Here is a 22,270-nt window from a genome sequence, read left to right as displayed (position 1 = left end):
GGGAGTGTGCGCTAAGTGGGATCTGTTGCTTTCTGTTTTGTTTTGGGTTATTGCTCTTGGAGGAGTTTGTTCTGTTGTTCTTCAGTGTCGAAGCTGAAAGGTAGACTTGTTAGTGTGTGTAAGATGCGCAGAAGTAAAAAGATGAAAAGTGATGAAAAGTGATGAAAAGTGAAATACATGTCAGCACCCTCAAGGTGGTTACCGCTGGAAACCTAGTTATTCATTTAGGTAGATAAGGTGACATAGGCTAACTAGGTTAACCATTTAATTGGTTAACCTGGTTAACCCAAGTGAATTGCTAGGTAGTCAGGTCTGCTCGGGCTTTGGGGGAATTTTTGGAGATAAATTCCTAGCAAGTAACGCGGGGGCTTGGGGCTCGCAGTGGGATCGAGTCCACCGGTCTGGACAGGCTAGATGAACTGCGCGCGTCGCGGTATGAAAGGCGACACCTTCGGCCAAAGTGTAAATATGTAAATAGCTGTTACTAACCCTTAAATATAATCATTGCTATAAATATTGCTGATTAGTAGTTTAAAGTATAGTTTCTTGTTGCTGTAAATATCGCTTAATATTAGTCTATAAATATAATTAATGCATGGTTGTAAATATGAGTTAAAGGAACACACGTGAGGGGATGGGTTTTGATTCATAAATTTAAAAGAAGGGAAAATAGGTAAGGTAATACAACGTTGTAGGGTGATGTTAAATTACACAAGGTGTTAAAAACTGAGCAGCTCATTGTGGGACAGAAATTCGGCTAGGGGGGGTGTTAAAGGTCATAATTAAAGTACGTGAGGAAGATTAGAGAGGCAGGTCGGCAAATAACTAGGGCAAGCAAAAGTAAAAAAGGAAAAATTACTCTCAAGGTTTGTGTTAAAAATAGGGGGAAGAAAGGAAAATCATTGTCGAAATTGGGATTAAACGCTTTAATGTCTTGAGTAAGTAGATACAGGAGTAAATAAGTACTTATCGGTAAAAAAAAAAAAAAAGGGGGGGACGAATAGAATCAGCTGAGTAAAAGTAATAACAAGGTATAAAAACAGAATAAAATAACTGTAAGGTTATAGAAAATAGAGCTCTAAAAAAAAGGAAGAGGAAGGAAGAGAAAAGTATAAGCACTAATACTTGCAAATAACTGAAATAGTAAGAAATAATAATAAGACCAATAGTAGATAAGATATAGCTGAGAAAACAGTAACAGAGTGCGAGTGGTGGATGGCATGGCATAAAGTTAATCAAACTGAGTTTTAGTAAGTGATTTGAATGAAACAAATAAATAAATAAAAATAAAAACTATTGATTAACTTATTTGCATAGAAGGGTGTGTATAGAAAATAGCTTGTAAAGGGTAAGTGCACGGCTGATCAACCTGAGGCTCTGGAGACCGTTTCGCGTATTTACAATAAAATCTGTAAGAGGATCTGGTGTTCAAAACAAAAATAAAAAACGGGCTGGCCCAGTGTGGGGCGGGTTGTGTGGGACTTCCCTGTGCCGTTGCCGTAGCAATAATAAGCCAGTGCTCGCTTGGGAGTGCTGGGGTGAAAAGTAAGAAGTAACAAATTTGTGACTGTATCCTGACATTCCGAGAGGAGGAGAGCATAGTAAAATAGATAAGCTTGCTGGTTTAATAAGTCACAAACATAACATCTCATCCAAATTCAGTTGAATTTGAAAAAAAAAGAAGAGAAAAATCAATAAATTATAGATATATAAATAAAATAAAACACATTATTTTCGGGTGTGTGATTGTGATACATGGGAGTCAGTCAGAGCAAAGAAGGTGGGGCAGGTTATAGCCCCAAGGACCGGGTGATAAAACGACACCCGAGTCAAAGGAGGAGGATTTTAAAATGTATGCGTAAGTGGCATAGTAGAACATCAGGGGCACATCAGTGGCCCCCAAATGGTACCTTTAATATGGCATGTTGTGAAGAGGTGGAGATAAGCATACATAAGAAAGTAGCCACTGACCTCCAAAAAAACCGTAAGCAAGAAAATAAAAGATTAAAGGAGCGAGAGGTTTTGGGGTGGTTTAGACAAGAAGGGGCTAAATTGAGGCAGAAGCTTGTGGAAAACAAAAGTGTGTTATCACAAGGGAAAAATGAGATTTCTGAATCATCACAGGTGTCTCCGTCGGCCCCTTTGTGGCCAGAGAGGCCTCCACCACACACACACACACACACACACACAAATCAACATTCACAAGCGGGGCAGTACCCTCTGAGACACATGTCCTCTGAGCAAGCTGTAATTAGTGATGGCACACAAGATGTGGACTGTGAATTAACAGGAAGACTCACTGTCACCCTAAAGGATAAGCGCAATGGTGTTGGAGGAGAGAATTGGGGACATGATGGAGAAGAAAGCGAGTGTTCTACTGGCACCTGTTATTCTGATGAAGTTGAACCTTGGTATAGGACAGAGCTGAGTCACAATGAGGCCACATCTCTACCTGGGAATAAAACTGCAGCAGAGTCAGCAGCACCTCAGACTCAGGAAATGCTGCACCCCCTAACCAAAAGAGATAAGCTACACGAAATGCAGCAACAAAGCGAACAGATTTCACATCGGAAGGAATTAAACACTACAGTCATGCTAGAAGAGACACTTGTACGGCTGGATCAGCTGATAAATAGACATTCACAGGGATTAAGTAATCAGGAAAAAACAAAGCATGTGAAGCATCACACCTTTCAGGCCCCTGTACCAGGACAGACAGGGCCCACAATCAGGAGAATAGAATTGGTGGGAACAATAACAGATAATCCTCCCAGAGGAAAGGAGACAACCGCATTGGCTTGTTTCTCACCTCATGATACTGTTTCAAGTCAGCCTTTGTTGACAGATATGACAGGCCTACAAGACGCCATTTCCAGGGGTCAGCCGGTGGAAAAGAGAGAGAACGAAGGCCATGTGAGGGGGGAGGACAGAGGAATGCAGCTGCGCAGTGGAAGGATGGTGCACAGAGCGAGCAGTTTGCCACATGATTTTCAAAGTCACACTGATTCGGAATCAGCATGGCTGGAGCAGTGGGGTGATGAGGGGTATGGAGCCCCAATGTGCCCCATCATGAAGAAAGGAGGGGTCTCAACCAGGGCTGGACTGGGACAAAAAATCGGCCCGGGCATTTTGACTAGAGACCGGCCCACCAGGTATTATAGGAAAAACCATAAAGCCTTTGAATGAAAACAAACGTCGTTGTGACAGTGATGTACACTGTCTTGTTGGTATATATGTATCAATCTAGAACTTAACTTAAACCTACACCATCCTCCCTATTCTGGTATTCTAAACAGTACTTAGCCGAAACCCAAAGACTGCTTGGTTTACCTCCTGAACTTTCTACAACACATGGAGGAAACCTGAAATTAAGACAGAGAAGACTAGAGGTGAGACATGACCATTACTGAATATTAAAAATAATAAATGACAGATTTAGTGATATTTTCATAAACTATTTATTTACCACATCAATAAACAGCATGGCAGGGCAAAATATTTTTTCTAACATGGTAACCTTTAAAAAGTGAAAGGAGACAGAAAGAAAGGTGAGAAAGAATAAAACTTCCTCACTCAAAACTTACCATCAAAACTTAATTTTGATGGTATTTTACACACAGTACTGGTACAGTACCTAGAAAATGTGGGAAAATACTGGCATCATATACAGTACTTACTTTCTGAAGAAATTATGTTGGGACCCTGAAAAAAATTACTATGTACAATAATGGATTTCTATACATTTGACATCAGATGAAAACTTTGGTTGTATGATTCAGATAATTATTTGTTAAAAGCTAGAAATTTTAAATGAGAATAAGAAAGAAACGTATTTTTTGTTCCCACCCTTCCCTGTTAATGCCCTACCTGGCCCCCTGGCATATAACTTTGCTAGACCCGCCCCTGCACAGTTACCAGCTGTCAGCTACTTAGAAAAGGATCCTGGTGTTATTTGTCTCTCAGAAACAGTTCATAACTTCCCTTCAACCCTTCATCCCTCCAGCAAACATCAGCTGACACTAGAAATTAATATTAAATAAATTCTAACAACAGCTCATCAAGTTTAAAGGTGCTTCTGTTGTTTAACGCGACCTCCGCTGGTTTGCTCTTTCTGACGCAGAGAGAAAAGCAGATCAGTCGGGACAAATCGCGTTGCTTTTCACCTCAACTTTAAAGTTCGACTTCCTCGGCTGTAATTGGTCCAGCCCAGAGTCGATCATGACCAACTGGCCAATACACCACTATTCATTTATACCGTTGAAAAAATAAAAGAAATAAAACCCCATCGGCCCATAAAAACGAAAAATCACGAGCGGCCCACCGGGCAAATGCCCGGTATGCCCGATGGCCAGTCCAGCTATGGTCTCAACCTATGTGCCGTGGTCATTCATGGACATGGTGGGACTGGCTGAGAGACTGCCTGACCTCTCACAAGGGGCGGGCAAATGGATAACAGCACTCGAGGAAAGTACAGCTGGAGTGACCCTGGCCTTGGGAGATATTAAAGCCCTCCTAATGAAGGTAGTAGGCAAGCATGCAACAGTAAACATCTTTGAAAATGCTAAACTGGGTCGATTTTGCCAAAGCAATCTGCTGGATGATGTAAATATGGGGATGCATCGTACTGTGTTGTGGGAGGCGCTGAGGAAACAATATCCTGATGATGGAGACCCCTCTAATTTAGAGGGGGAGGTTTTGAAGGATGAGGAGTGTCCCTCTAAGTGGCTGCATGCTTTTCAGCGCAAATGGAAGAATGAGACGGGAAGTGCCTGGAATGCCAATAAATCTACAGAGGCCTTATTCAAAAGTATGGTGAAAAAGAGACTGCCTGCTCCAGTGCAGCAAAAGTTAGAGCAAGTGGTGGGCCTGAGTAAGATGGACTGGCCACTGTTTGTGGAGCATATAGTACATCATGTGAATTATTACAGAAAAGAGAAACAACGAGAGGAAGAAACCAATAAACACCTGACTAATAAATTAACACAGCTACAGTTGGGGGAGCTCACGAAAAACAAAAAAGAGAAAACTAAAATACAGGCCCCACTGATGACCACACTAACTGAGACACAAGCCCCAGTGATAGCAACTACTCCATCTCAGAATTATGCCATGCCTCCCCCACAGGCTCAGCCTGCTGCCCCATCAGCACATACACACATCGGTAACTCTCCTGCTCAAACTGGGCCTGCCCTGCCTGCTATACATGTATATGTGAATCAGGGTGAAAATTCATACCCACAGGCTCGTGGACGAGGCAGAGAGGCGATGAGAGGAGGATTGATAAGGAGAGGACGAGGGAGAGGAGGACAAATCCCAACATTTAGGCTCACCCAGCCTAACCCGCAGCAGAGCAATGTGCCTAAAGGAGACATCATATGTTGGAGCTGTAACCAACCTGGACATTTGCAACGGGATTGCCCTGTTAATCCTTGGACAGGGCCCTCAGCAAACTGGTTATAGGGGTGTCCGGAGGAGCGTGAGGGGGAGATGGAGCTACCTGTGGTATCATTAAATTCATCAAATGAGCCCATCATACCTGTAGAAATACAGGGACACGAATATTCATTTATGGCGGACACAGGCGCGACCTATTCATGTATTGGAACTGAAGGTGCTGGGCTCCCCCTCTCTACAGCATCAGTTAAGACAGTAGGCTTTTCTGGAAAAACACAAGTGATACCCCTCACCCAGCCAGTTCCAATGATGGTAGCAGGAAAATCAATTGTTGCACCTCTGTTTTATTCAGCTGACACCCCAATCAATCTCATGGGAAGAGATATTTTGTGCCCTTTAAAAGCAAAAATAATGTGCACCCCTGATGGACTGTATGTGGATTTTCCACAGGAAGAAATACATAGAATGATGCCAACTCAAACTGAAAAAGAAGTTGAACATCTGATGCAACCTCTAGTCTATTGGCTGCAACTAACACCTGAAGAATGCATGCTGAAGCAGGAGTGGACAAAGTGGAAAATCTGGGTGCAGGCCAAGATAGGTGAAGTGGAGGAAGTTCGGCTGCCGTTACATTGCACATTGCTCTTTGACGGAAGTCACCGCTTTAAGGATTATGACGCCTGCTGGGATGAACTGCTTAATAAAAAGCCATTCCTCATAACTAGTGAAGATATTTACATTGGCCCACAAGGAGCTGCAGCAGCAGTAACCCTCCCTGATGAATTAAAAGACTGGTTTCAAGTGCAAAACTCTGTGCCACATATCACTCTTTTGATTGCTCAGGGACATGAATCTCATGAGTTGGGGCCTATGGTAAAGCAGGCTCTGCAGGTACCAGAATGGGAGCCTACAGAGAATAAATTAATTCACTTTTCCAAAGATGGACAGTTCATCAGAATCTCCATGAAAAATAGTGATGAGAGTGTTGCAACTAAAGTAATGCTGAATGAAAGGCCTGTTACTCTAATGCCTTTGTCTGCAGAACATGAACACCTGCTGAAGCAGGTTCCTGCCCAGCTGTGGTCCACAAGCAAAACTGATGTGGGGAAAGTAAAGTCAGCTCAACCAGTAAAAGTAAAACTAAAGCCTGAAATTAAGTTGCCATACATTAAGCAATATCCACTCAAGCCACATGCCATTGAAGGTATCAAACCTATAATTGAGGGATTGGAAAAGGCTGGTGTATTAATTAAAGTAACCAGCCCATGTAACACACCTATCTGTCCAATTCAGAAGCCAAATTCTAAAGATTACAGATTGGTGCATGATCTCAGAGCTATTAACGCTATAGTAGAATCTGAAACACATGTTGTTCCCGACCGCCACACATTGCTTTCCAGCATCCCACCTGACACACGGTGGTATACAGTAATTGATTTATGTTCAGCTTTTTTCAGCATCCCATTGCACTCTGACTCTCAGTATCTTTTTGCCTTTGTAACGGGTGTATTATTAATTTATATTTCATATAAGATCCATCCTGCAGTGTTATTTTGGATTGTCAGTATTGGTTATGTATATGTGTTTATTTATATATATGTTTATTTTCTGTATTTATATTTTGGGAGCTTTTATTTTGTTTGTGTGACCTTTGACTTCCCACGAAGTCACTTCCTGTAGCTGCGCGCTATTTTCCTCAGTGGCCTAGAGGTCCCGCTGAGGAGAGGTGAGCGTACGCTAGTGTTCTCAGTTACAGAGTGAATAAACACAGTTAAAGTAACTAAAAGTAATTCAAACACTGCTTGTTCCCTTTGTACATTTTGTCTCACAGTTCTGCTAGATGTTTTAGTGTGAATTATTGTTTCTCTGTCGAGTACAGCACTTTATTGTAACATGCTAGTTAGCCATTCTCAGATGAGAGCATATGAGCATGCAGGTGGCTTCTCATGTGGTCCGCTATCCTTCTCTCTCCCTTGAAGGTGTTCATGCAGAAGTCCAGAAAGTGAAGTCGCTGTACTGTTTTATTTTTATTTTAAACAGGTATGTGAGCTCCCTCTTTTATTTTTGTGTCATGTGTATTGATTATATTTTTTGTTTGTGATTCATGTTCACTGTTTCAACTTACTGTTAGATATATGTAACTAAAAAAATATGTAGAATTGTCACTGGTAAATGAAGTCTCCCTAAACTATAATTTTGTTGTTGAGGTACTTGTCACTATATGGTCACGATGCAGTGCATTTTCATTTGTTATATATGATTATAAATACATTTTAGCAGTATTATTTGTTAATTGGATTTTATTGTGATGTTGCACCTCAGTCGCCTAGAGGTCCCGCTGAGGAGAGGTGTTCATGCAGAAGTCCAGTAAAGTGAAGTCGCTGTACTGTTTTATTTTTATTTTAAACAGTTCTGGGAGAATAAATCTGCCCCAGCTGGCAAAGAGAGAGCTGAATCCTCTGGTTATTTACACAACACAACGCAGAGAACTAACGGCAATCAGAGTTTAAGGCCAGACCAGCTACAGTGGTGCCGTGACCCGGATGCACACCACTTCAGACTTGCTCATCATGGTTCGTGGAGACGCGATCGACATCAGTTTGGTCACCAGCGGTTGCTGTAATGGACAATGTAATGTAAGCTTTGAACACAAATCCCGAGCGTTCTAGGAAACACTTGCACCTTTTTTTGGACTGTTGTTTACAAAAAAAAAATTAATTCTGCTGTTTGCATTGTATATATGTTAGAACAATGGATGATGAAAAAGTTTCAAGTGACGGGTTAAGCTTTGCCATGGGAAGAGGGAGGGATATGGGGGGTTGCCTGGCACACCAATTCGTAGTGCAGGCTCCCCAGCTTTCTGTTCCACTCGCATACTTGGTTGCACATCTTCCAGTAGTGGTAAAGGTAAATCATTCTCAGACCCTTCAGCCACAGCAGACCCAGCATTAAATGACCTAATAACACACATAGCTCAACAGGTGGGGCAGACCATTAGGGATCAGTTGAAAGGGGAATGTGGGGAAAGGGATGACGGGGCCGCACAAGCTCAGAGCAGTGTAAGCCAGCCACCCAGCGAGCCCACTTACCTTAACCTGACTGGGGCAAAGCTAGTCCTGCAGTCAGATGTGAGAGAGCCTCCAGTTTTCAGAGGAGATGGGTCGGATAAACATACATTCTGTGAGTGGGAGGAGCTGATGAGAATGTATATCAAGAAGCGAGCAACACCCCTTCAGGAACAGTACCAAGAAATAATGTTCAAGTTGATGGGCAAAGCTAAGGACATTGTAAGAATAACTCTCAGAAGCACCCCGTCGTTAAAACCTTGTGAGAATCCAAATGTTATATATGACATACTGAGGCAACATTTCAGTGACATGACATATTCGTGTATGCCTATGGCCGATTTCTACAGCACAGTTCCAGTGCCAGGAGAAACTCCTGTAGAATATTGGGTCAGACTGAATAAGGCAGTTGATGCAGCAGAGGAAAGCCTGAAGAGGCTCGGACGGCACATAGAGGATCCCTGCCAGGAGGCAGCCATGATGTTTGTGAAGTACTGCCCTGATCCCACCCTTGCTGCTGTTTTCAAGTTCAAAGCACCAGATAAGTGGGCAGCCAGTGAGATTCAGGAGCATGTGAATCGATACCAGCTTGAGATGAAAGAACGTATGCTCCCCAGGTCTAAGTGTCTCACACCAGTTAAAGCTAACATCCAGACCCCTGCAGCTGACGGTCTAGCAACATCAATGCACCCCGGAGAAACACAGGTGCAGGCGGGATCAAATGAGACAGTAAAGGCCCCTTGTAACGACAGTTGCCTGAAATTACTAATCAGCCTTTTTGACCATGCTTTGTCGCAGAATAACCAGGTTGCAGACAAGCAGCTTCCTCCAGGTCAGGTCCGACCCAGATGTTGTAGAGTATGCCAGTCCCCTGAACATTCTACCCTTGAGCATTGTAGGCAGAAACACCTATGCCTTGCATGCTTTGAGCCAAACCATATTAAGAGAAACTGCCCTCGTCGCTCACCTATTCAAAGGCACCATACCTCCCAACCTCATGACACCCAGCCTTTAAACTAGCTGGCCCGCATTTGGTGAGGGGATGTGTGGGCACAGACGTTGAAACCCTCGGCAGTGATGATGTTGAAAAGCATTACATTAAAGCATGTGCAGCCGCATCAGATGGTGTTAAGGTGGTAGTACAAAACACACAGAGAGTTGGCCCGTTTGACAAACTGTTTTACACTCCTGTCAGCATTAATAACAGACACCACATGCAGGGTATGCTTGACTCTGGTTCCATGGCGTGCACACTCAGTGAGCAAGCAGAACAGAGTATGCTGAGTGAGAATATACTGCCAGAACCCACTCCCCTGACTCAAGAAATCGTGCTACACTGTTAAAAAAATCCGTAAATTTAGGGGTCCCTTTACCGTGGATTTGCTACGGATTCGCTCCATTTTGCGAAATATGGAAAGTTTGCTGTTGCGCAAGGCAGAATTTTCTCCCCCAGCCAGAATGTTCCGACGCCATTACTTTCAGTGCGGTCAGTGCCTACCTAAATTTCTGCAAGTCACAAGGAAAGTTGGAAACAGGTTGGTTGTGTGGAATGAGAATGAGAATGGAGTGCCACCTTGTTCCCCCTCGTACATTAAATTGGTCTCGATAGGCAGTTGGTAGTGGTGTGTATGTGAGTGGACGTTTGCTGCTAGCTGCGTTAGCATTAGCCAGCCGCCTGCGCTTCGTAAGTACGTCAAAAACCATTTTTTCTCTCCCTCTTACATGAAATTTGGTCTCGATAGTCAGTTGGTAGCCGTGTGTGTTTCATGGTAACATTTGAATGTGTGGGTTTTGCGTTGTTTTGAAGCGTGGTTTGCCCAACTAAAGTTAACGTTAGCCCATAAGTTGGATGCGCGCGCTTGTGTGTGTGTGTGTGTGTGTGTGTAAATTAGCCACATGTGTGTATTGTTATAGCTCGCTGTGTTACGTTAGCATGCAACTGAACATGGTAATAATTAAAAGGGGTGATAGTTAAGTAGAATCAGATTTCATTGCAGAAAACATTGCAGCCCAAAGAGAGTGGCCCATGCAGCCCAACGCAGATTACTTATTTGAAGGTACCTGAAAAGTGAATGTGCTTCACTGTACTGATATAAATTTATTGTTTTCATATTGATTCTGTTCTGATTCTGGCTATCCTTCAATTGGCAAATTCAATCTCTTAAAAATGTTGACTTGTAACATTTGTGGCTTTAACGCTCGGTCTTCGACTGATTACTTGAAACACTGCCGAACACACAGAAATAATAATAATGTATCTTTTTTATGTGGCCATAGGGATTGCAGAAGGAAGTTTAACACATACAGTAGCCTTGCTGTGCATATGTCACGAGCTCATGTAGACAGAAGGAGCACACAAACATGGAACCGTAATGTGTCTGTACAGTTAAGGTGCTTGTTTAATTTTTGCAGCAGTGAATATGATGATCTTAAAACTTTAAAGTGTCATTTGAGTGGTCACATAGATGAGGGTTTGACTGTAACATGTCCCTTTGATGGATGTTCTAAGACATTCAATGTAAAGTCATCCTTTTTAACGCATATTTCCAGATACCATAAAGGGTGGGATGTTACCAAGATAGCCCCAGTTCATATATGTGAACTTACAGAACGGTCTTTCCAAGGTGAAGGATCACATGTAGAACCTGAAGAACCTGAAAGTTTTAACATTGATGCAGAACAAAGTGATAATTTCTGCAGTGATCAAGTGAAAGACAACTTCATAGAGAGTCTTGCTCAGTTTTACTTGGGTTTACAGGCAAAATATTTGGTTCCAGCCTCCACAATAACAGAAATAGCAAATGAAATGAGAACTATAAGTGATATTCAACAGGAATATACTGTGGATGCACTAGCCTGTGAACTGGGGCAGTATGGTGTTCCAAAGGAGACTGTAACATCTCTTGGGAATAGTATATACGAGCAGAGCCCTATGCACAAGGCATTACATGAAAAGGGTCATTTAACTACGCAACACAAGAGGCTGAAATATTACAAGTCACACTATGACTATGTTGAACCTGTTGAAGTCTTTCTTGGACGCAATCGCAGTGGCCAGAAGAGGCACTATCATTACATCCCAATACTGGAAACCCTCAAAGTAATTCTGAAACAGCAAGGTTTAGATCAGCACAGTCCTAGTTCAAATTCTGAAGATGATGTAGTGTGTGATGTCACTGATGGGTGGGCCATCAAATCCAATGCCATGTTTTCCTCAGACCCAGACAGTTTAAAGGTAATGCTCTTTCAGGATGCTTTTGAGGTGGCTAATCCACTCGGATCTGCCAAGACAAAGCATAAAGTATTGGCTGTCTACTTCACACTTGGAAATTTTCATCCACACCAACGATCAACTGTTGATCAGATACAGTTGGCATTTCTCTGTGTAGAGAAAGATTGCAAATACTTTGGAATGGATAAGATTTTCAATAAGCTAGTGTCAGACTGTGACAAAGTGGCTAGGACGGAAATCATTTTGCCATTTGTCACTTGCATATATTGTTATTTTGTGTTCTGTCATCCTATAGTCCATCATAATGCTTTAATGTAAACATAGCACATGTAACCTTGGCTCTACATACTATCCCGGGTCTGTTTGTAGTAGCATTGGTTATATTCATTTCATCTGTGCAAATGTACTTAAAGCTGAATGTCACTTCATCACTAATTCATTCAATCTTTCATTTGTTTATGTAGTTTGGTTATACTTACCATGGTGTCCATGTTGTGTCTTCAGGTCCTATATGTGAGACAGTGTGTATGGGAAGGGCCGCCCACTACTTCCTGTTTATATAGGGTCATGAGGTCAATGATTGCATCACTGGGTGTAACCAAATGGAGGGTTTTTCATTTTGTATAGTATTGTTTGTTTTCTTTAAATTAGCCTTTTGAGTCATATTGTATGCAGTGTTTTACTTTACAAACCATTTAGCTGAGTAAATGAGTTTGTCAGTTTCATGCATGACCTTATTTCTGTTCTTTGTTTAGAATTGTATTGTTTGGTTTAACCTATTCGTTTCAATGGTAGGGACTAACGAGGTCAGGTGTGGGCAAAGTCTTGTATAAAACAAGTGGGATTTTTGCATGCCTGATTTGTTTTATGGTAAAAGGGAGATGCCAGCAATAAAATATGCTTAAGAGAACTTAAATCGTCTGCCAATGCTATTTACGTATCACCTTCCTTGCTGCTTAAGTTATGCTACTTCACAAATGGTGGCAGCAGTGGCTCCAGGCCAATAGGTTATAGCAATGCAGAAATCAGCCAAGTCAAGGAAACCTCAAGGGCCAACAGATTTTCCCCCAGAGGAGGCCCAAGATGACGGCAACCTGCCAGAAGCTACGGGTGAGCAGAGCACGGAAGCACAAAGTCTCTCAGAGCTCTCAACTTTATTAAAAGGCCTGATGCAACAGCATGCTGACCGTGAGGCAAAATGGGAGCAGGACAGACAACGCCAGGATGAACGGTGGCGTAGAATGCAACACCAGTTCAGCCAACTGCAGCAGGAAGTCCAGTCGGAGCGCCGGGAGCATCAGATGCTGTGGGAAGGTGCAGTAGCTGATTCCGGAGTGCCTCCGAGTCCCTCAGTGCGGCAAAAGGTGCAGCAACCTGTTCAACAGCGAGGAAACCCCCCTGAATCTTCGGCAGCACCACATTCATCCAATCTGGGCAGAGCAAGTGGTTGGAAAGGCCCGAAGATGCAGCCCTATGGTGAGGATGAAGATATTGAACATTATTTAACCACTTTTGAGAGGATTGCAACAGGATGTCAGTGGCCACAAGAAGAATGGGCACTGCATCTGGCTCCACTTCTTAGTGGTAGAGCACGTGCGGCATATGTTGCTATGGACACTGAAGAGACAATGGACTATGATAAAGTAAAAACCGCCGTTCTTGAAAAATTTGAAATAAGTGCTGAGACTTACCGAATCAGATTCCGCAACATGACGGTGAAGGATGATGAGACACCCAAAGAGCTGCGAACGCGCCTTAAAGACCTATATGAAAAGTGGATGCTTCCAAAGGAGAAGACAAAGGACCAAATAGGAGATGTCATAGTGATGGAGCAGTTTCTCAGAGTTCTTAACCCAGAGCTGAGGACCTGGGTGAAAGAGCGCAACCCCACCACTTCAAAAGAAGCTGCAGAGATGGCAGAGGCTTTTCTTGCAGCCCGACGCCCACAAAAAGGGTACATGGTAGGAAAACCAAGTTCAGCCCCTGTATTTGTGGGTAAGTCAGGGGGTGGTAATGGGTACAGAGCTAAATGCCCTAAACAAAGTTCTCCAATCACTAGCAGTAGCCGCGCTAGAGAAGTAAAGCAGAGAGGCCCGTTAGTATGTCATGCCTGTGGTCAAGCAGGTCACTTTAAGGCAGATTGCCCAGGTCAGCAAGTCAGTAAGACTTACATGTGTCTTTCACCTCAGTGTTTTGATTTGGTAGAGGAGGAAACTGAGTCTCTCGTATCCTCCAGTGATCAGGAGCACACCATCTGTGTTTTCATTGAGGGAAAGCCATGTGTTGCCCTCTTGGATTCAGGCAGTAGCCGCACACTTGTCAGGCAAGATTGTCTCCCTAGTGACACCACATTTTGTGGTAAAGTTAAAGTCTGGTGTGTTCATGGTGATAATGTTGATTATCCTATTGCCAATGTTTGCCTTCAAGTTAATGAAAAGGAGTACGCACTTACAGTAGGAGTAATGGATAAACTTCCCTACCAGATTGTGTTGGGCCGAGACATGCCAATTCTGGGAGAGTTATTAGCAAGGACAGAGAAGGACAGAGAAGAGAAGAATCTGCATGTTCAGTCCGAAGGTCTGCTAGTAGTCACTAGGTCTGGTAATAACGCTTCTCATTCAGAGCTAGGTTTGAGTGAGTTGCCCGACGCAGACAGTGAAATTCCAGATATTGACAGACTAAATAGGCCACATATAAAGAAAAGTAAAATGCAGAGAAGACAGGAAAAAGTGAGGGGGACAGAAATTGCTGAGTCACTTCCTGAACCAGAGATTGATGAGCTCCTGGTTGTTCCGAGCAATATTGTCCAACTCCAAAGGGAGGATCCCTCTTTAGCACCCCTGTTTGCTAAGAGCACCCAAGAATCAGCTCAGATTACAGACAGAGTACGAGAAGTATTCATTGTAAAAAACGAACGACTGTATCGCCGTAGCAAAGTCGGTGACCAGTTGGTTGTTCCCAAAAGCTTAAGGCCTATAGTTTTGCAGTTGGCTCATTCAGTTCCTTGGGCAGGCCATTTAGGACATCTTAAAACCTTTTCCAGAATGGTAACTCGTTTTTTTTGGCCACAGCAATTTTCAGACACTGTCCAGTTTTGTAAATCATGTCCACAGTGTCAGTTGACAGCCCCGAGTAAGAAAGGAGATAGAGCCCCACTCATTCCTATGCCTGTGATAGACATCCCCTTTTCTCGTGTTGCCATGGATATTGTTGGCCCATTGGAGAGAAGTAGTTCAGGGCATAGGTACATTCTAGTGATTTGTGATTATGCAACAAGGTATCCTGAAGCTTTCCCATTGAGAAGGGTCAAAGCCCGCCAAATAGCTAATTGTCTGATACAGATGTTTTCAAGGGTGGGTATTCCCAAAGAAATCTTGACAGACCAAGGCTCAAACTTCACTTCCAACCTGTTGAAGGAAGTCTACAAACTTCTGGGAATTACCGGAATCAAGACGAGCCCTTATCATCCACAAACTGATGGACTTGTTGAGAGGTTCAATAAAACCCTGAAATCAATGCTGAGGAGGTTCGTAAGAGAATCAGGAAAAGACTGGGACCAATGGCTTCCATTTTTGCTTTTCGCCTATAGAGAGGTACCACAAGCATCAACTGGATTTTCTCCGTTTCAGCTCTTGTACGGCCATAATGTCAGAGGTCCACTGGATGTACTTAGGGAAGCTTGGGAGGAAGCTAGCCCTGAAAAACAGTGCTCTTCCCTCTCTTATGTGTTGAAAATGAGGGACAAGCTTGAACAGTTCCAGGAACTGGCTCATTGTCACCTAGTAAGTGCCCAGCGACGTCAAAAACAGAACTATGATAAGACAGCTCGCAGGAGGACCTTTAAAGAAGGACAAAAAGTGTTGCTCCTTTTGCCAACCACTGAAAGCAGCCTGTTAGCCAAATGGCAGGGGCCATTTGTGATAAACAGGAAGGTTGGCCCTGTCACTTATGAGCTCAACATGCCAGATCGTCGGAAAAAACACCAGGTGTTTCATGTCAACATGTTGAGGGAGTGGACTGAGAAGCCGGAGCAATCACTTCAGTTGTGGGCTCGTGTTGTACTGCATGAAGAAGAGCCTCAAGAGCAATTCTTTCCCACCAGTACTGAAGAAGAGCTATTTCCGGATTTGAGCCATCTACCACCAGAACAGCAGGAGGAGCTCGCAGCCGTAATGCCACAGGAGCTTTTCAGCACAAAGCCAGGTTACACCCATCTTATTCAACATGACATACGCCTGCGTTGTCCGAATCAACCACCCATCAGGGATACCACCTCCAGAGTTCCAGCAAAGCTAATGCCAGCATTGAAACAGGAGGTGGAAGAAATGCTTGCAACAGGGATTATAGAGCCATCTAGAGGTGAGTGGTGTAGCCCTGTGGTACTCGTCCCCAAGAAAAATGATGCAAGACAGAGATTTTGTGTTGACTTCTCAAAACTTAATGCTGTCTCTGTTTTTGATGCATATCCTATGCCAAGAGTGGATGAATTGATTGAGCGCTTGGGTAATGCGAAGTACCTCACAACACTCGACCTTTGTAAAGGTTATTGGCAAGTCCCCCTAACAGAGTCCTCAAGGGATTTAACTACATTCAGGGTTCCCAGCGGACTTTATCGTTTCAGAACTATGCCTTTTGGACTACATGGAGCTCCAGCCACGTTCCAGAGGCTGGTGGACTTGGTTCTGAAAGGAGCTGATGGCTATGCAGCAGCATATATTGACGACATTGTGGTGTTCAGCGAGACATGGGAGGACCATGTGAAACATCTGGCTGATGTCCTGCAACGCATCAGAACAGCTGGACTAGTCATCAACCCTGGAAAGTGCCACATTGCACAGACCGAGGTGGAGTACCTGGGATACGTCATTGGGGGTGGGGTCATTCGCCCTCAGGTGAGTAAGGTTGAGAACCTTGCCTCTTGTCCTCCTCCAACAACAAAGAAAAAGTTGAGATCCTTCCTGGGTTTAGCTGGTTGGTATCGTCGTTTCATCCCCAATTTCTCTACCAGATCAGCTATTCTTAGTGATTTAACTCGTAAATCGTGCCCCAACAAAATTAAATGGACTCCAGAGTGTGAGGCAGCATTCATGGATTTGAAAAACTGTTTGTGTAATGAGCCTGTGTTGCAGTGTCCAGATTTTACGTGCCCGTTTGTTGTACAGACTGATGCTTCAGGAGTTGGGCTGGGAGCTGTGTTGCTGCAAGGTGATGGAGAGGACCAAAGACCTGTGCAGTACATAAGCCGTAAGCTCTTCCCTAGAGAAATGAAGTATTCCACAATTGAGAAGGAAGCTTTGGCAATAAAGTGGGCTTTGGACACTCTGAAATATTATCTACTGGGAGGTGAATTTGTGCTTGAAACCGATCATCGAGCTTTGCAGTGGATGAGCAGAATGAGAGACACCAACGCAAGAATCACGAGGTGGTATCTTTCACTGCAGCCATATTGTTTTAAGATTCGGTATAGAGCAGGGAAAAAGAATGTTGTGGCAGACTTTCTTTCCCGTTCCTATGAGGAGTAACGGACTTAAGGGGGGGGGAATGTGACAAAGTGGCTAGGACGGAAATCATTTTGCCATTTGTCACTTGCATATATTGTTATTTTGTGTTCTGTCATCCTATAGTCCATCATAATGCTTTAATGTAAACATAGCACATGTAACCTTGGCTCTACATACTATCCCGGGTCTGTTTGTAGTAGCATTGGTTATATTCATTTCATCTGGGCAAATGTACTTAAAGCTGAATGTCACTTCATCACTAATTCATTCAATCTTTCATTTGTTTATGTAGTTTGGTTATACTTACCATGGTGTCCATGTTGTGTCTTCAGGTCCTATATGTGAGACAGTGTGTATGGGAAGGGCCGCCCACTACTTCCTGTTTATATAGGGTCATGAGGTCAATGATTGCATCACTGGGTGTAACCAAATGGAGGGTTTTTCATTTTGTATAGTATTGTTTGTTTTCTTTAAATTAGCCTTTTGAGTCATATTGTATGCAGTGTTTTACTTTACAAACCATTTAGCTGAGTAAATGAGTTTGTCAGTTTCATGCATGACCTTATTTCTGTTCTTTGTTTAGAATTGTATTGTTTGGTTTAACCTATTCGTTTCAATGGTAGGGACTAACGAGGTCAGGTGTGGGCAAAGTCTTGTATAAAACAAGTGGGATTTTTGCATGCCTGATTTGTTTTATGGTAAAAGGGAGATGCCAGCAATAAAATATGCTTAAGAGAACTTAAATCGTCTGCCAATGCTATTTACGTATCACCTTCCTTGCTGCTTAAGTTATGCTACTTCACACAGACTTGTGTGAGCTGGAGGAAAGGGGCATATCTTTCAATGGAAAAATATATAAAGGCACTGTTGCGTGCACAATGGGCGATAATCTGGGCTCCCACATGATTGGTGGCTTTACAGAAAATTTCAGCACAGCTCAATATTTCTGCAGATACTGTTTGGCAACAAAAAGTGAATTTCAGTCGAACCCTCTCACAGTTTTCACTCATAGAAATCCAGCTGATCATAATGAGACTGTGCGGTTTCTGGAAAGTAACGATGAAGTACACACTAATCATGGTGTTAAATGTGACAGTGTTTTCAACAAACTGTCCAACTTTCATGTGTGTCAGCCAGGCTTACCAGCTTGTTTAGCTCATGATCTGTTTGAGGGGGTAGTAGATTATGATTTGGCATTGTTTTTGCAGTTCTTAATCAGAACACAAAAGTGGTTCAGTTATGAGGTTCTTAATGAAAGAATCAAATCATTTCCTGGTGAAAGCAGCGACAAGCTAAACACTATTCCCACTACAGGAGCCAGGCTTGGAGGACATGCAGCCCAAAACAGGTGGCTTTTGAAATTCTTGCCTGTTTTGGTGCATGACACAATTGAAGATGCTGATAATGAAGTATGGGGACTTGTACTACTTCTGAGGGAGCCTGTTGAATTTGTCTGTGCACCTCGGCTCTCAGAGTTGCAGATTGCTTTCATGAAGGGACTGATTGAACTGTATGTGGAATTGAGGCAAGAGCTGTTTCCAAGAGTTCAACTTAGACCAAAACACCACTATCTGCTTCACTATGCACACTTAACTTTACAATTTGGCCCACTCATATATACTTGGACAATGCGCTTTGAATCAAAACATTCTTATTTTAAAAGGTGCATTAGGGCAAGTAAGAACTTCATAAATGTAACCAAGTCTCTGGCTGAACGGCACCAGTTGCTTCAGGCTTATCAGTCTTGTGGTACCTTGTTTCGTTCCCAGGTTCATGTCTCAGACTCAACACGGTTCTATCCAGAGCTCTATGACCAGAACATAAAGACAGTGGTTGGAGAATTTGATTTGAACTCAAGTAACTCAGTTGTCACAGAGAGTGTGCAGGTTAAAGGCACTACATATGCAAATGGAATGCTGGTCTTACTGAGCTACGCAAAAGGACTACTGCAGTTAGGACAAATAGCAAGCATTTTTGTAAAAAATGAAACTACTGTCCTACTTTTGCTTCGAGGGAAAACTGCCAGCTGGATACCTGAGCTTGGACTCTATGAACTTGATGAAAATGCTTCTGACCTGTTCAGTTGCCATGATTTGAACAAACTTGATGATTATCATCCACTTTATTCTTACCACAGAGGTACTCGGTGGCTCATTCCTCTTAAACACACACCAACATGGAACTTGTGAAAAACTATGTCAAGAAAGCAATGCCATCGCTCAGTAGCAATCAGATGGATACACTCATGGCTAAACTGGAGGAATTAGGAGTTCTCTCTGTAGATGACCTGAGCCTTGTGGACCCGGAGGACATTAAAGACACTCTGCCATTCATTCAGTGCAAAAGATTCGTCAGAGCTGTCAAAGCATTGGAAGCAGGTGAGTTTTTGCCCCTCTGTTTTAATGCAAGTTTTCTGAAATTACAAAGGTTTATTCCAAAAATGCAAAAAAAAAAGTTGCCATCAGCTGTACATGGCAATAATTACTCTATAATTGGTTTTCATAATTAGGTCCATTTGTATTCCTGGTTGACCCAAACTGGACATTGAGGACCAATGTATTAATTGATTTGCAACAATTGTGATGTGTTTAATTTATGGAGATGTTTGTCATGTCATCCATAGATTCACAAACTCCACCGCAGTTCACCCGGCCTGGCCCCTCATCAACACCTGAACCACAGAGGTTTCAGCTGCCCTCAACACCACCTGAGACAGCCGACTCCCCATCCCAAGACACATATTCTGTACCATGGCACAAATTTCCCTCAAAAGTCATGGATGAGTTGCGTGAAAAAAAGTACATAATGGGGAAAGACAGACGAGAGATGGTTCGGATCGTCGCTGAAGATTACCTCCATGAACACCCAGGAAGACCTGGTAGACAAAAGCTGAGGGAACTCGCCAGTATGATTGTAGGACAATATCCTGCCTCCTTCAAGCTGACAGAGCCGTTTGGAAACAAACCTTTTGCAAAAGATGGTTCTGAAACTACTTCAAAGAAGACTCTTATAAACTCTTCCACAAAAAAGAGGTAGATGTTGTAGATTTTAAACTGTGTGCAAGATAATTATTTGCATCCAGTGGTGAACCAAGTAACCAACCACAGTAGGAAGTATAGATTCGCCTAATTGTGCTGCTGATATTCTCTATAAACTCTCTATCTATAAACTATTTACATTAATGTTTGTGCATAATGGCTACCTCTGTCTGATGAAGACACTAGCAGATAGTCAATTTGCCAGCAGGTTTGTGTGCACTGGAAACATTAATTCATGTATCATGTCTGTCACCAAAACAGATCTCTGCAGATCCTGAAGTCGAACTCCCAGTGACCCCATGCATCCTAATCAGAGGTTTGTAGTTAAATCTTTTTTTGTATCCCAGCAAGCTGTTGTTAGCTGTTGTTATAAGCTGTTGTTGTGTCATATTTATTAAAGAAATGTTTTGCTTGCCTTAAAATATAGGATTTTTTTTTTTTTGTAAATCGTACATGGTTTTTATCTGTGTTTAAGGTGACCAGCAATTCAAGATTGCTGTTGATGGGTTACTTGTCAATGACCACATCACCTCTCCCATTGTGGCCTTGAGCTACGTCTTCTCCATGTTTTATGTCTGCAACGTCCAATACCCACCGGAGATGGCTTTTACTCTCGAATTCATGCAAAGGTAAGCACTCATTGTTTGGAAATACTTTGTAAATGTGACTTTGCCATGCCTTTCTGCACCTGACCTGCTTTTTGTCAATCTACACTAAACCCGTTTGTCTGAGATGTACAAGCTCAAAATGTGTCGCCACATGCTGTGAGCTTTTAGATCAGCTGTTATTGGCTTATGATCCCCCTGAATATGGATTTGTTCCGAGATTTTGTAGCTCCCTGTTGAAGGCTATTGTTGGAATAAATGTGTCATATCTTTTTAAAGGGCAGGTAACATGCTTTTTGCTTTAAATAGTGTCCTAAGTCAATCAATAACAAAACAAACATAACATGATTCTAGTTGGGAAATGGAGCAAAAACATATTTTTTTCAGAATGGTTTGTTGACACAAAATTCGTTTGAGCTATCTCTTTAAAACCATTAGCACCTGAGACCAGGTTATGTCAGTGGTGGTCAAACCTTTTCATGTCAAAGACACACAAACTGAAATTTATTTGGCTGCAGACCCCAAACTCAAAATATGTTGTTCCAGGGACCCCCCCCCGAAGGAAAGACTAAACATATTAATTTAAAAAATACTACATAGTGGATTCATGCCCAAATGTTAATACTTGTACTGATGTGTAACGTGCACTGAATGTCACAGTTTCTCCACTCCATGTTTGAATAACCCCCAGGACAGTCCGTGTTCAAATGTGCTGTTACACCTTTTGATAGGACAATGTCAACTGTGTTTTCTATCCCCTTCTGTGTTCTGTGCATTTATAATATCCCTGCATACACATTGAGGATGCATGCTGTCATGTGTTGGTGATAAGCAGACTTCTCGCCCTTGCAAACATTTCTGTATATGCGCAGTGTGAATGCATGTGTCTTGAAAAGACAAAGGAAGAGATAAGCTTAGCCACTGGCACCAGCACCACAACAACATTGGGTTCTAGACAGATGGTCAATTAGAATGATAGAGAGGTTCACACATAGGGGCATATTGAAGAAAACAAATGTAGGATTTTATTGAACTGCTCCACTCCTGTCAAGCCACACTACACGTGCAAACTTTGTCTGCATATCACTATTGTTTTTTTTTTTTTCCTCAGAGTTTTCTTTGGGGTCAATCCTGAGCGAGGCTCCAAGGCAGAGAAGAAGGGGAAGAAACGGCACTTCATTCCTCCACAGGTGTGCAAGCTGGTTTCTCAGCTGAAGGAATTTGAATGCAAGCAGAAGGAATCTGAATGGGCCATTTGAGCTGTTCTCAGAGCTCAGAAAATACCTTTTTGGACTGAATGTACACACACACACACACACACAAAGGCAAATCCAAAAACATGGGGCTTGGGAGTAGAAATACAGATTTTTACAGTATTAGGTGAGTTCAGATGTTTTAACTAGATGCCCACAACACACATGCTGCAGTTTCAAAT

At 42.7% G+C, this 22,270-nt stretch overlaps 2 protein-coding genes and 1 long non-coding RNA gene across 5 annotated transcripts; all 3 read left to right on the top strand.

Annotated features, from left to right (window-relative positions):
- Positions 1-6,971: 6,971 nt before the first annotated feature.
- LOC112844643 (uncharacterized) lies at positions 6,972-7,841 on the top strand. The gene is made up of 2 exons (XR_003217384.1): positions 6,972-7,434; positions 7,717-7,841. It is a non-coding gene; the product is annotated as an uncharacterized LOC112844643 (long non-coding RNA).
- Positions 7,842-9,790: 1,949 nt separating this feature from the next.
- LOC102081878 (uncharacterized) lies at positions 9,791-22,004 on the top strand. 3 transcript variants are annotated; one of them, XR_003217383.1, is made up of 6 exons: positions 9,980-9,994; positions 19,330-19,570; positions 19,816-20,224; positions 20,492-20,546; positions 20,706-20,859; positions 21,947-22,004. XR_003217383.1 is itself a non-coding variant. In XM_025904258.1 (5 exons), exons 1-3 carry the CDS (start codon positions 19,369-19,371, stop codon positions 20,523-20,525), a joined length of 645 nt encoding a protein of 214 aa, XP_025760043.1. In that variant the 5' UTR covers positions 18,003-19,368; the 3' UTR covers positions 20,526-20,546; positions 20,706-20,859; positions 21,947-22,004. The 3 variants fall into 3 exon arrangements, 1 of the variants encoding a protein (XP_025760043.1); XR_002059953.2 differs by lacking the exon at positions 19,330-19,570 and having other exon boundaries at positions 9,791-9,994; XM_025904258.1 differs by lacking the exon at positions 9,980-9,994 and having other exon boundaries at positions 18,003-19,570.
- On the top strand, positions 12,675-16,478 carry LOC112844641 (uncharacterized). Its single transcript, XM_025904257.1, has 2 exons — positions 12,675-16,050; positions 16,313-16,478. The coding sequence occupies exons 1-2, from the start codon at positions 12,708-12,710 to the stop codon at positions 16,375-16,377; spliced, it is 3,408 nt and encodes a 1,135-aa protein (XP_025760042.1). The 5' UTR covers positions 12,675-12,707; the 3' UTR covers positions 16,378-16,478.
- Positions 22,005-22,270: the final 266 nt, after the last annotated feature.

The sequence above is a fragment of the Oreochromis niloticus genome, unplaced genomic scaffold (genome assembly GCF_001858045.2).
Source record: "Oreochromis niloticus isolate F11D_XX unplaced genomic scaffold, O_niloticus_UMD_NMBU tig00000678_pilon, whole genome shotgun sequence".
NCBI lineage: Eukaryota > Metazoa > Chordata > Actinopteri > Cichliformes > Cichlidae > Oreochromis > Oreochromis niloticus.
This window is presented reverse-complemented; position numbering and strand designations above follow the sequence as displayed.

Excerpts from the sequence above, each read along its gene's own strand:
- LOC102081878 (XM_025904258.1), top strand. The coding sequence starts at position 19,369 with ATGGAACTTGTGAAAAACTATGTCAAGAAAGCAATGCCATCGCTCAGT. Across the intron at positions 19,571-19,815 it reads TGTCAAAGCATTGGAAGCAG|ATTCACAAACTCCACCGCAG; the intron begins GTGAGTTTTTGC and ends TGTCATCCATAG. Across the intron at positions 20,225-20,491 it reads AACTCTTCCACAAAAAAGAG|ATCTCTGCAGATCCTGAAGT; the intron begins GTAGATGTTGTA and ends TCACCAAAACAG.
- LOC112844641 (XM_025904257.1), top strand. The coding sequence starts at position 12,708 with ATGCAGAAATCAGCCAAGTCAAGGAAACCTCAAGGGCCAACAGATTTT. Across the intron at positions 16,051-16,312 it reads GATTATAGAGCCATCTAGAG|AACTATGCCTTTTGGACTAC; the intron begins GTGAGTGGTGTA and ends TTATCGTTTCAG.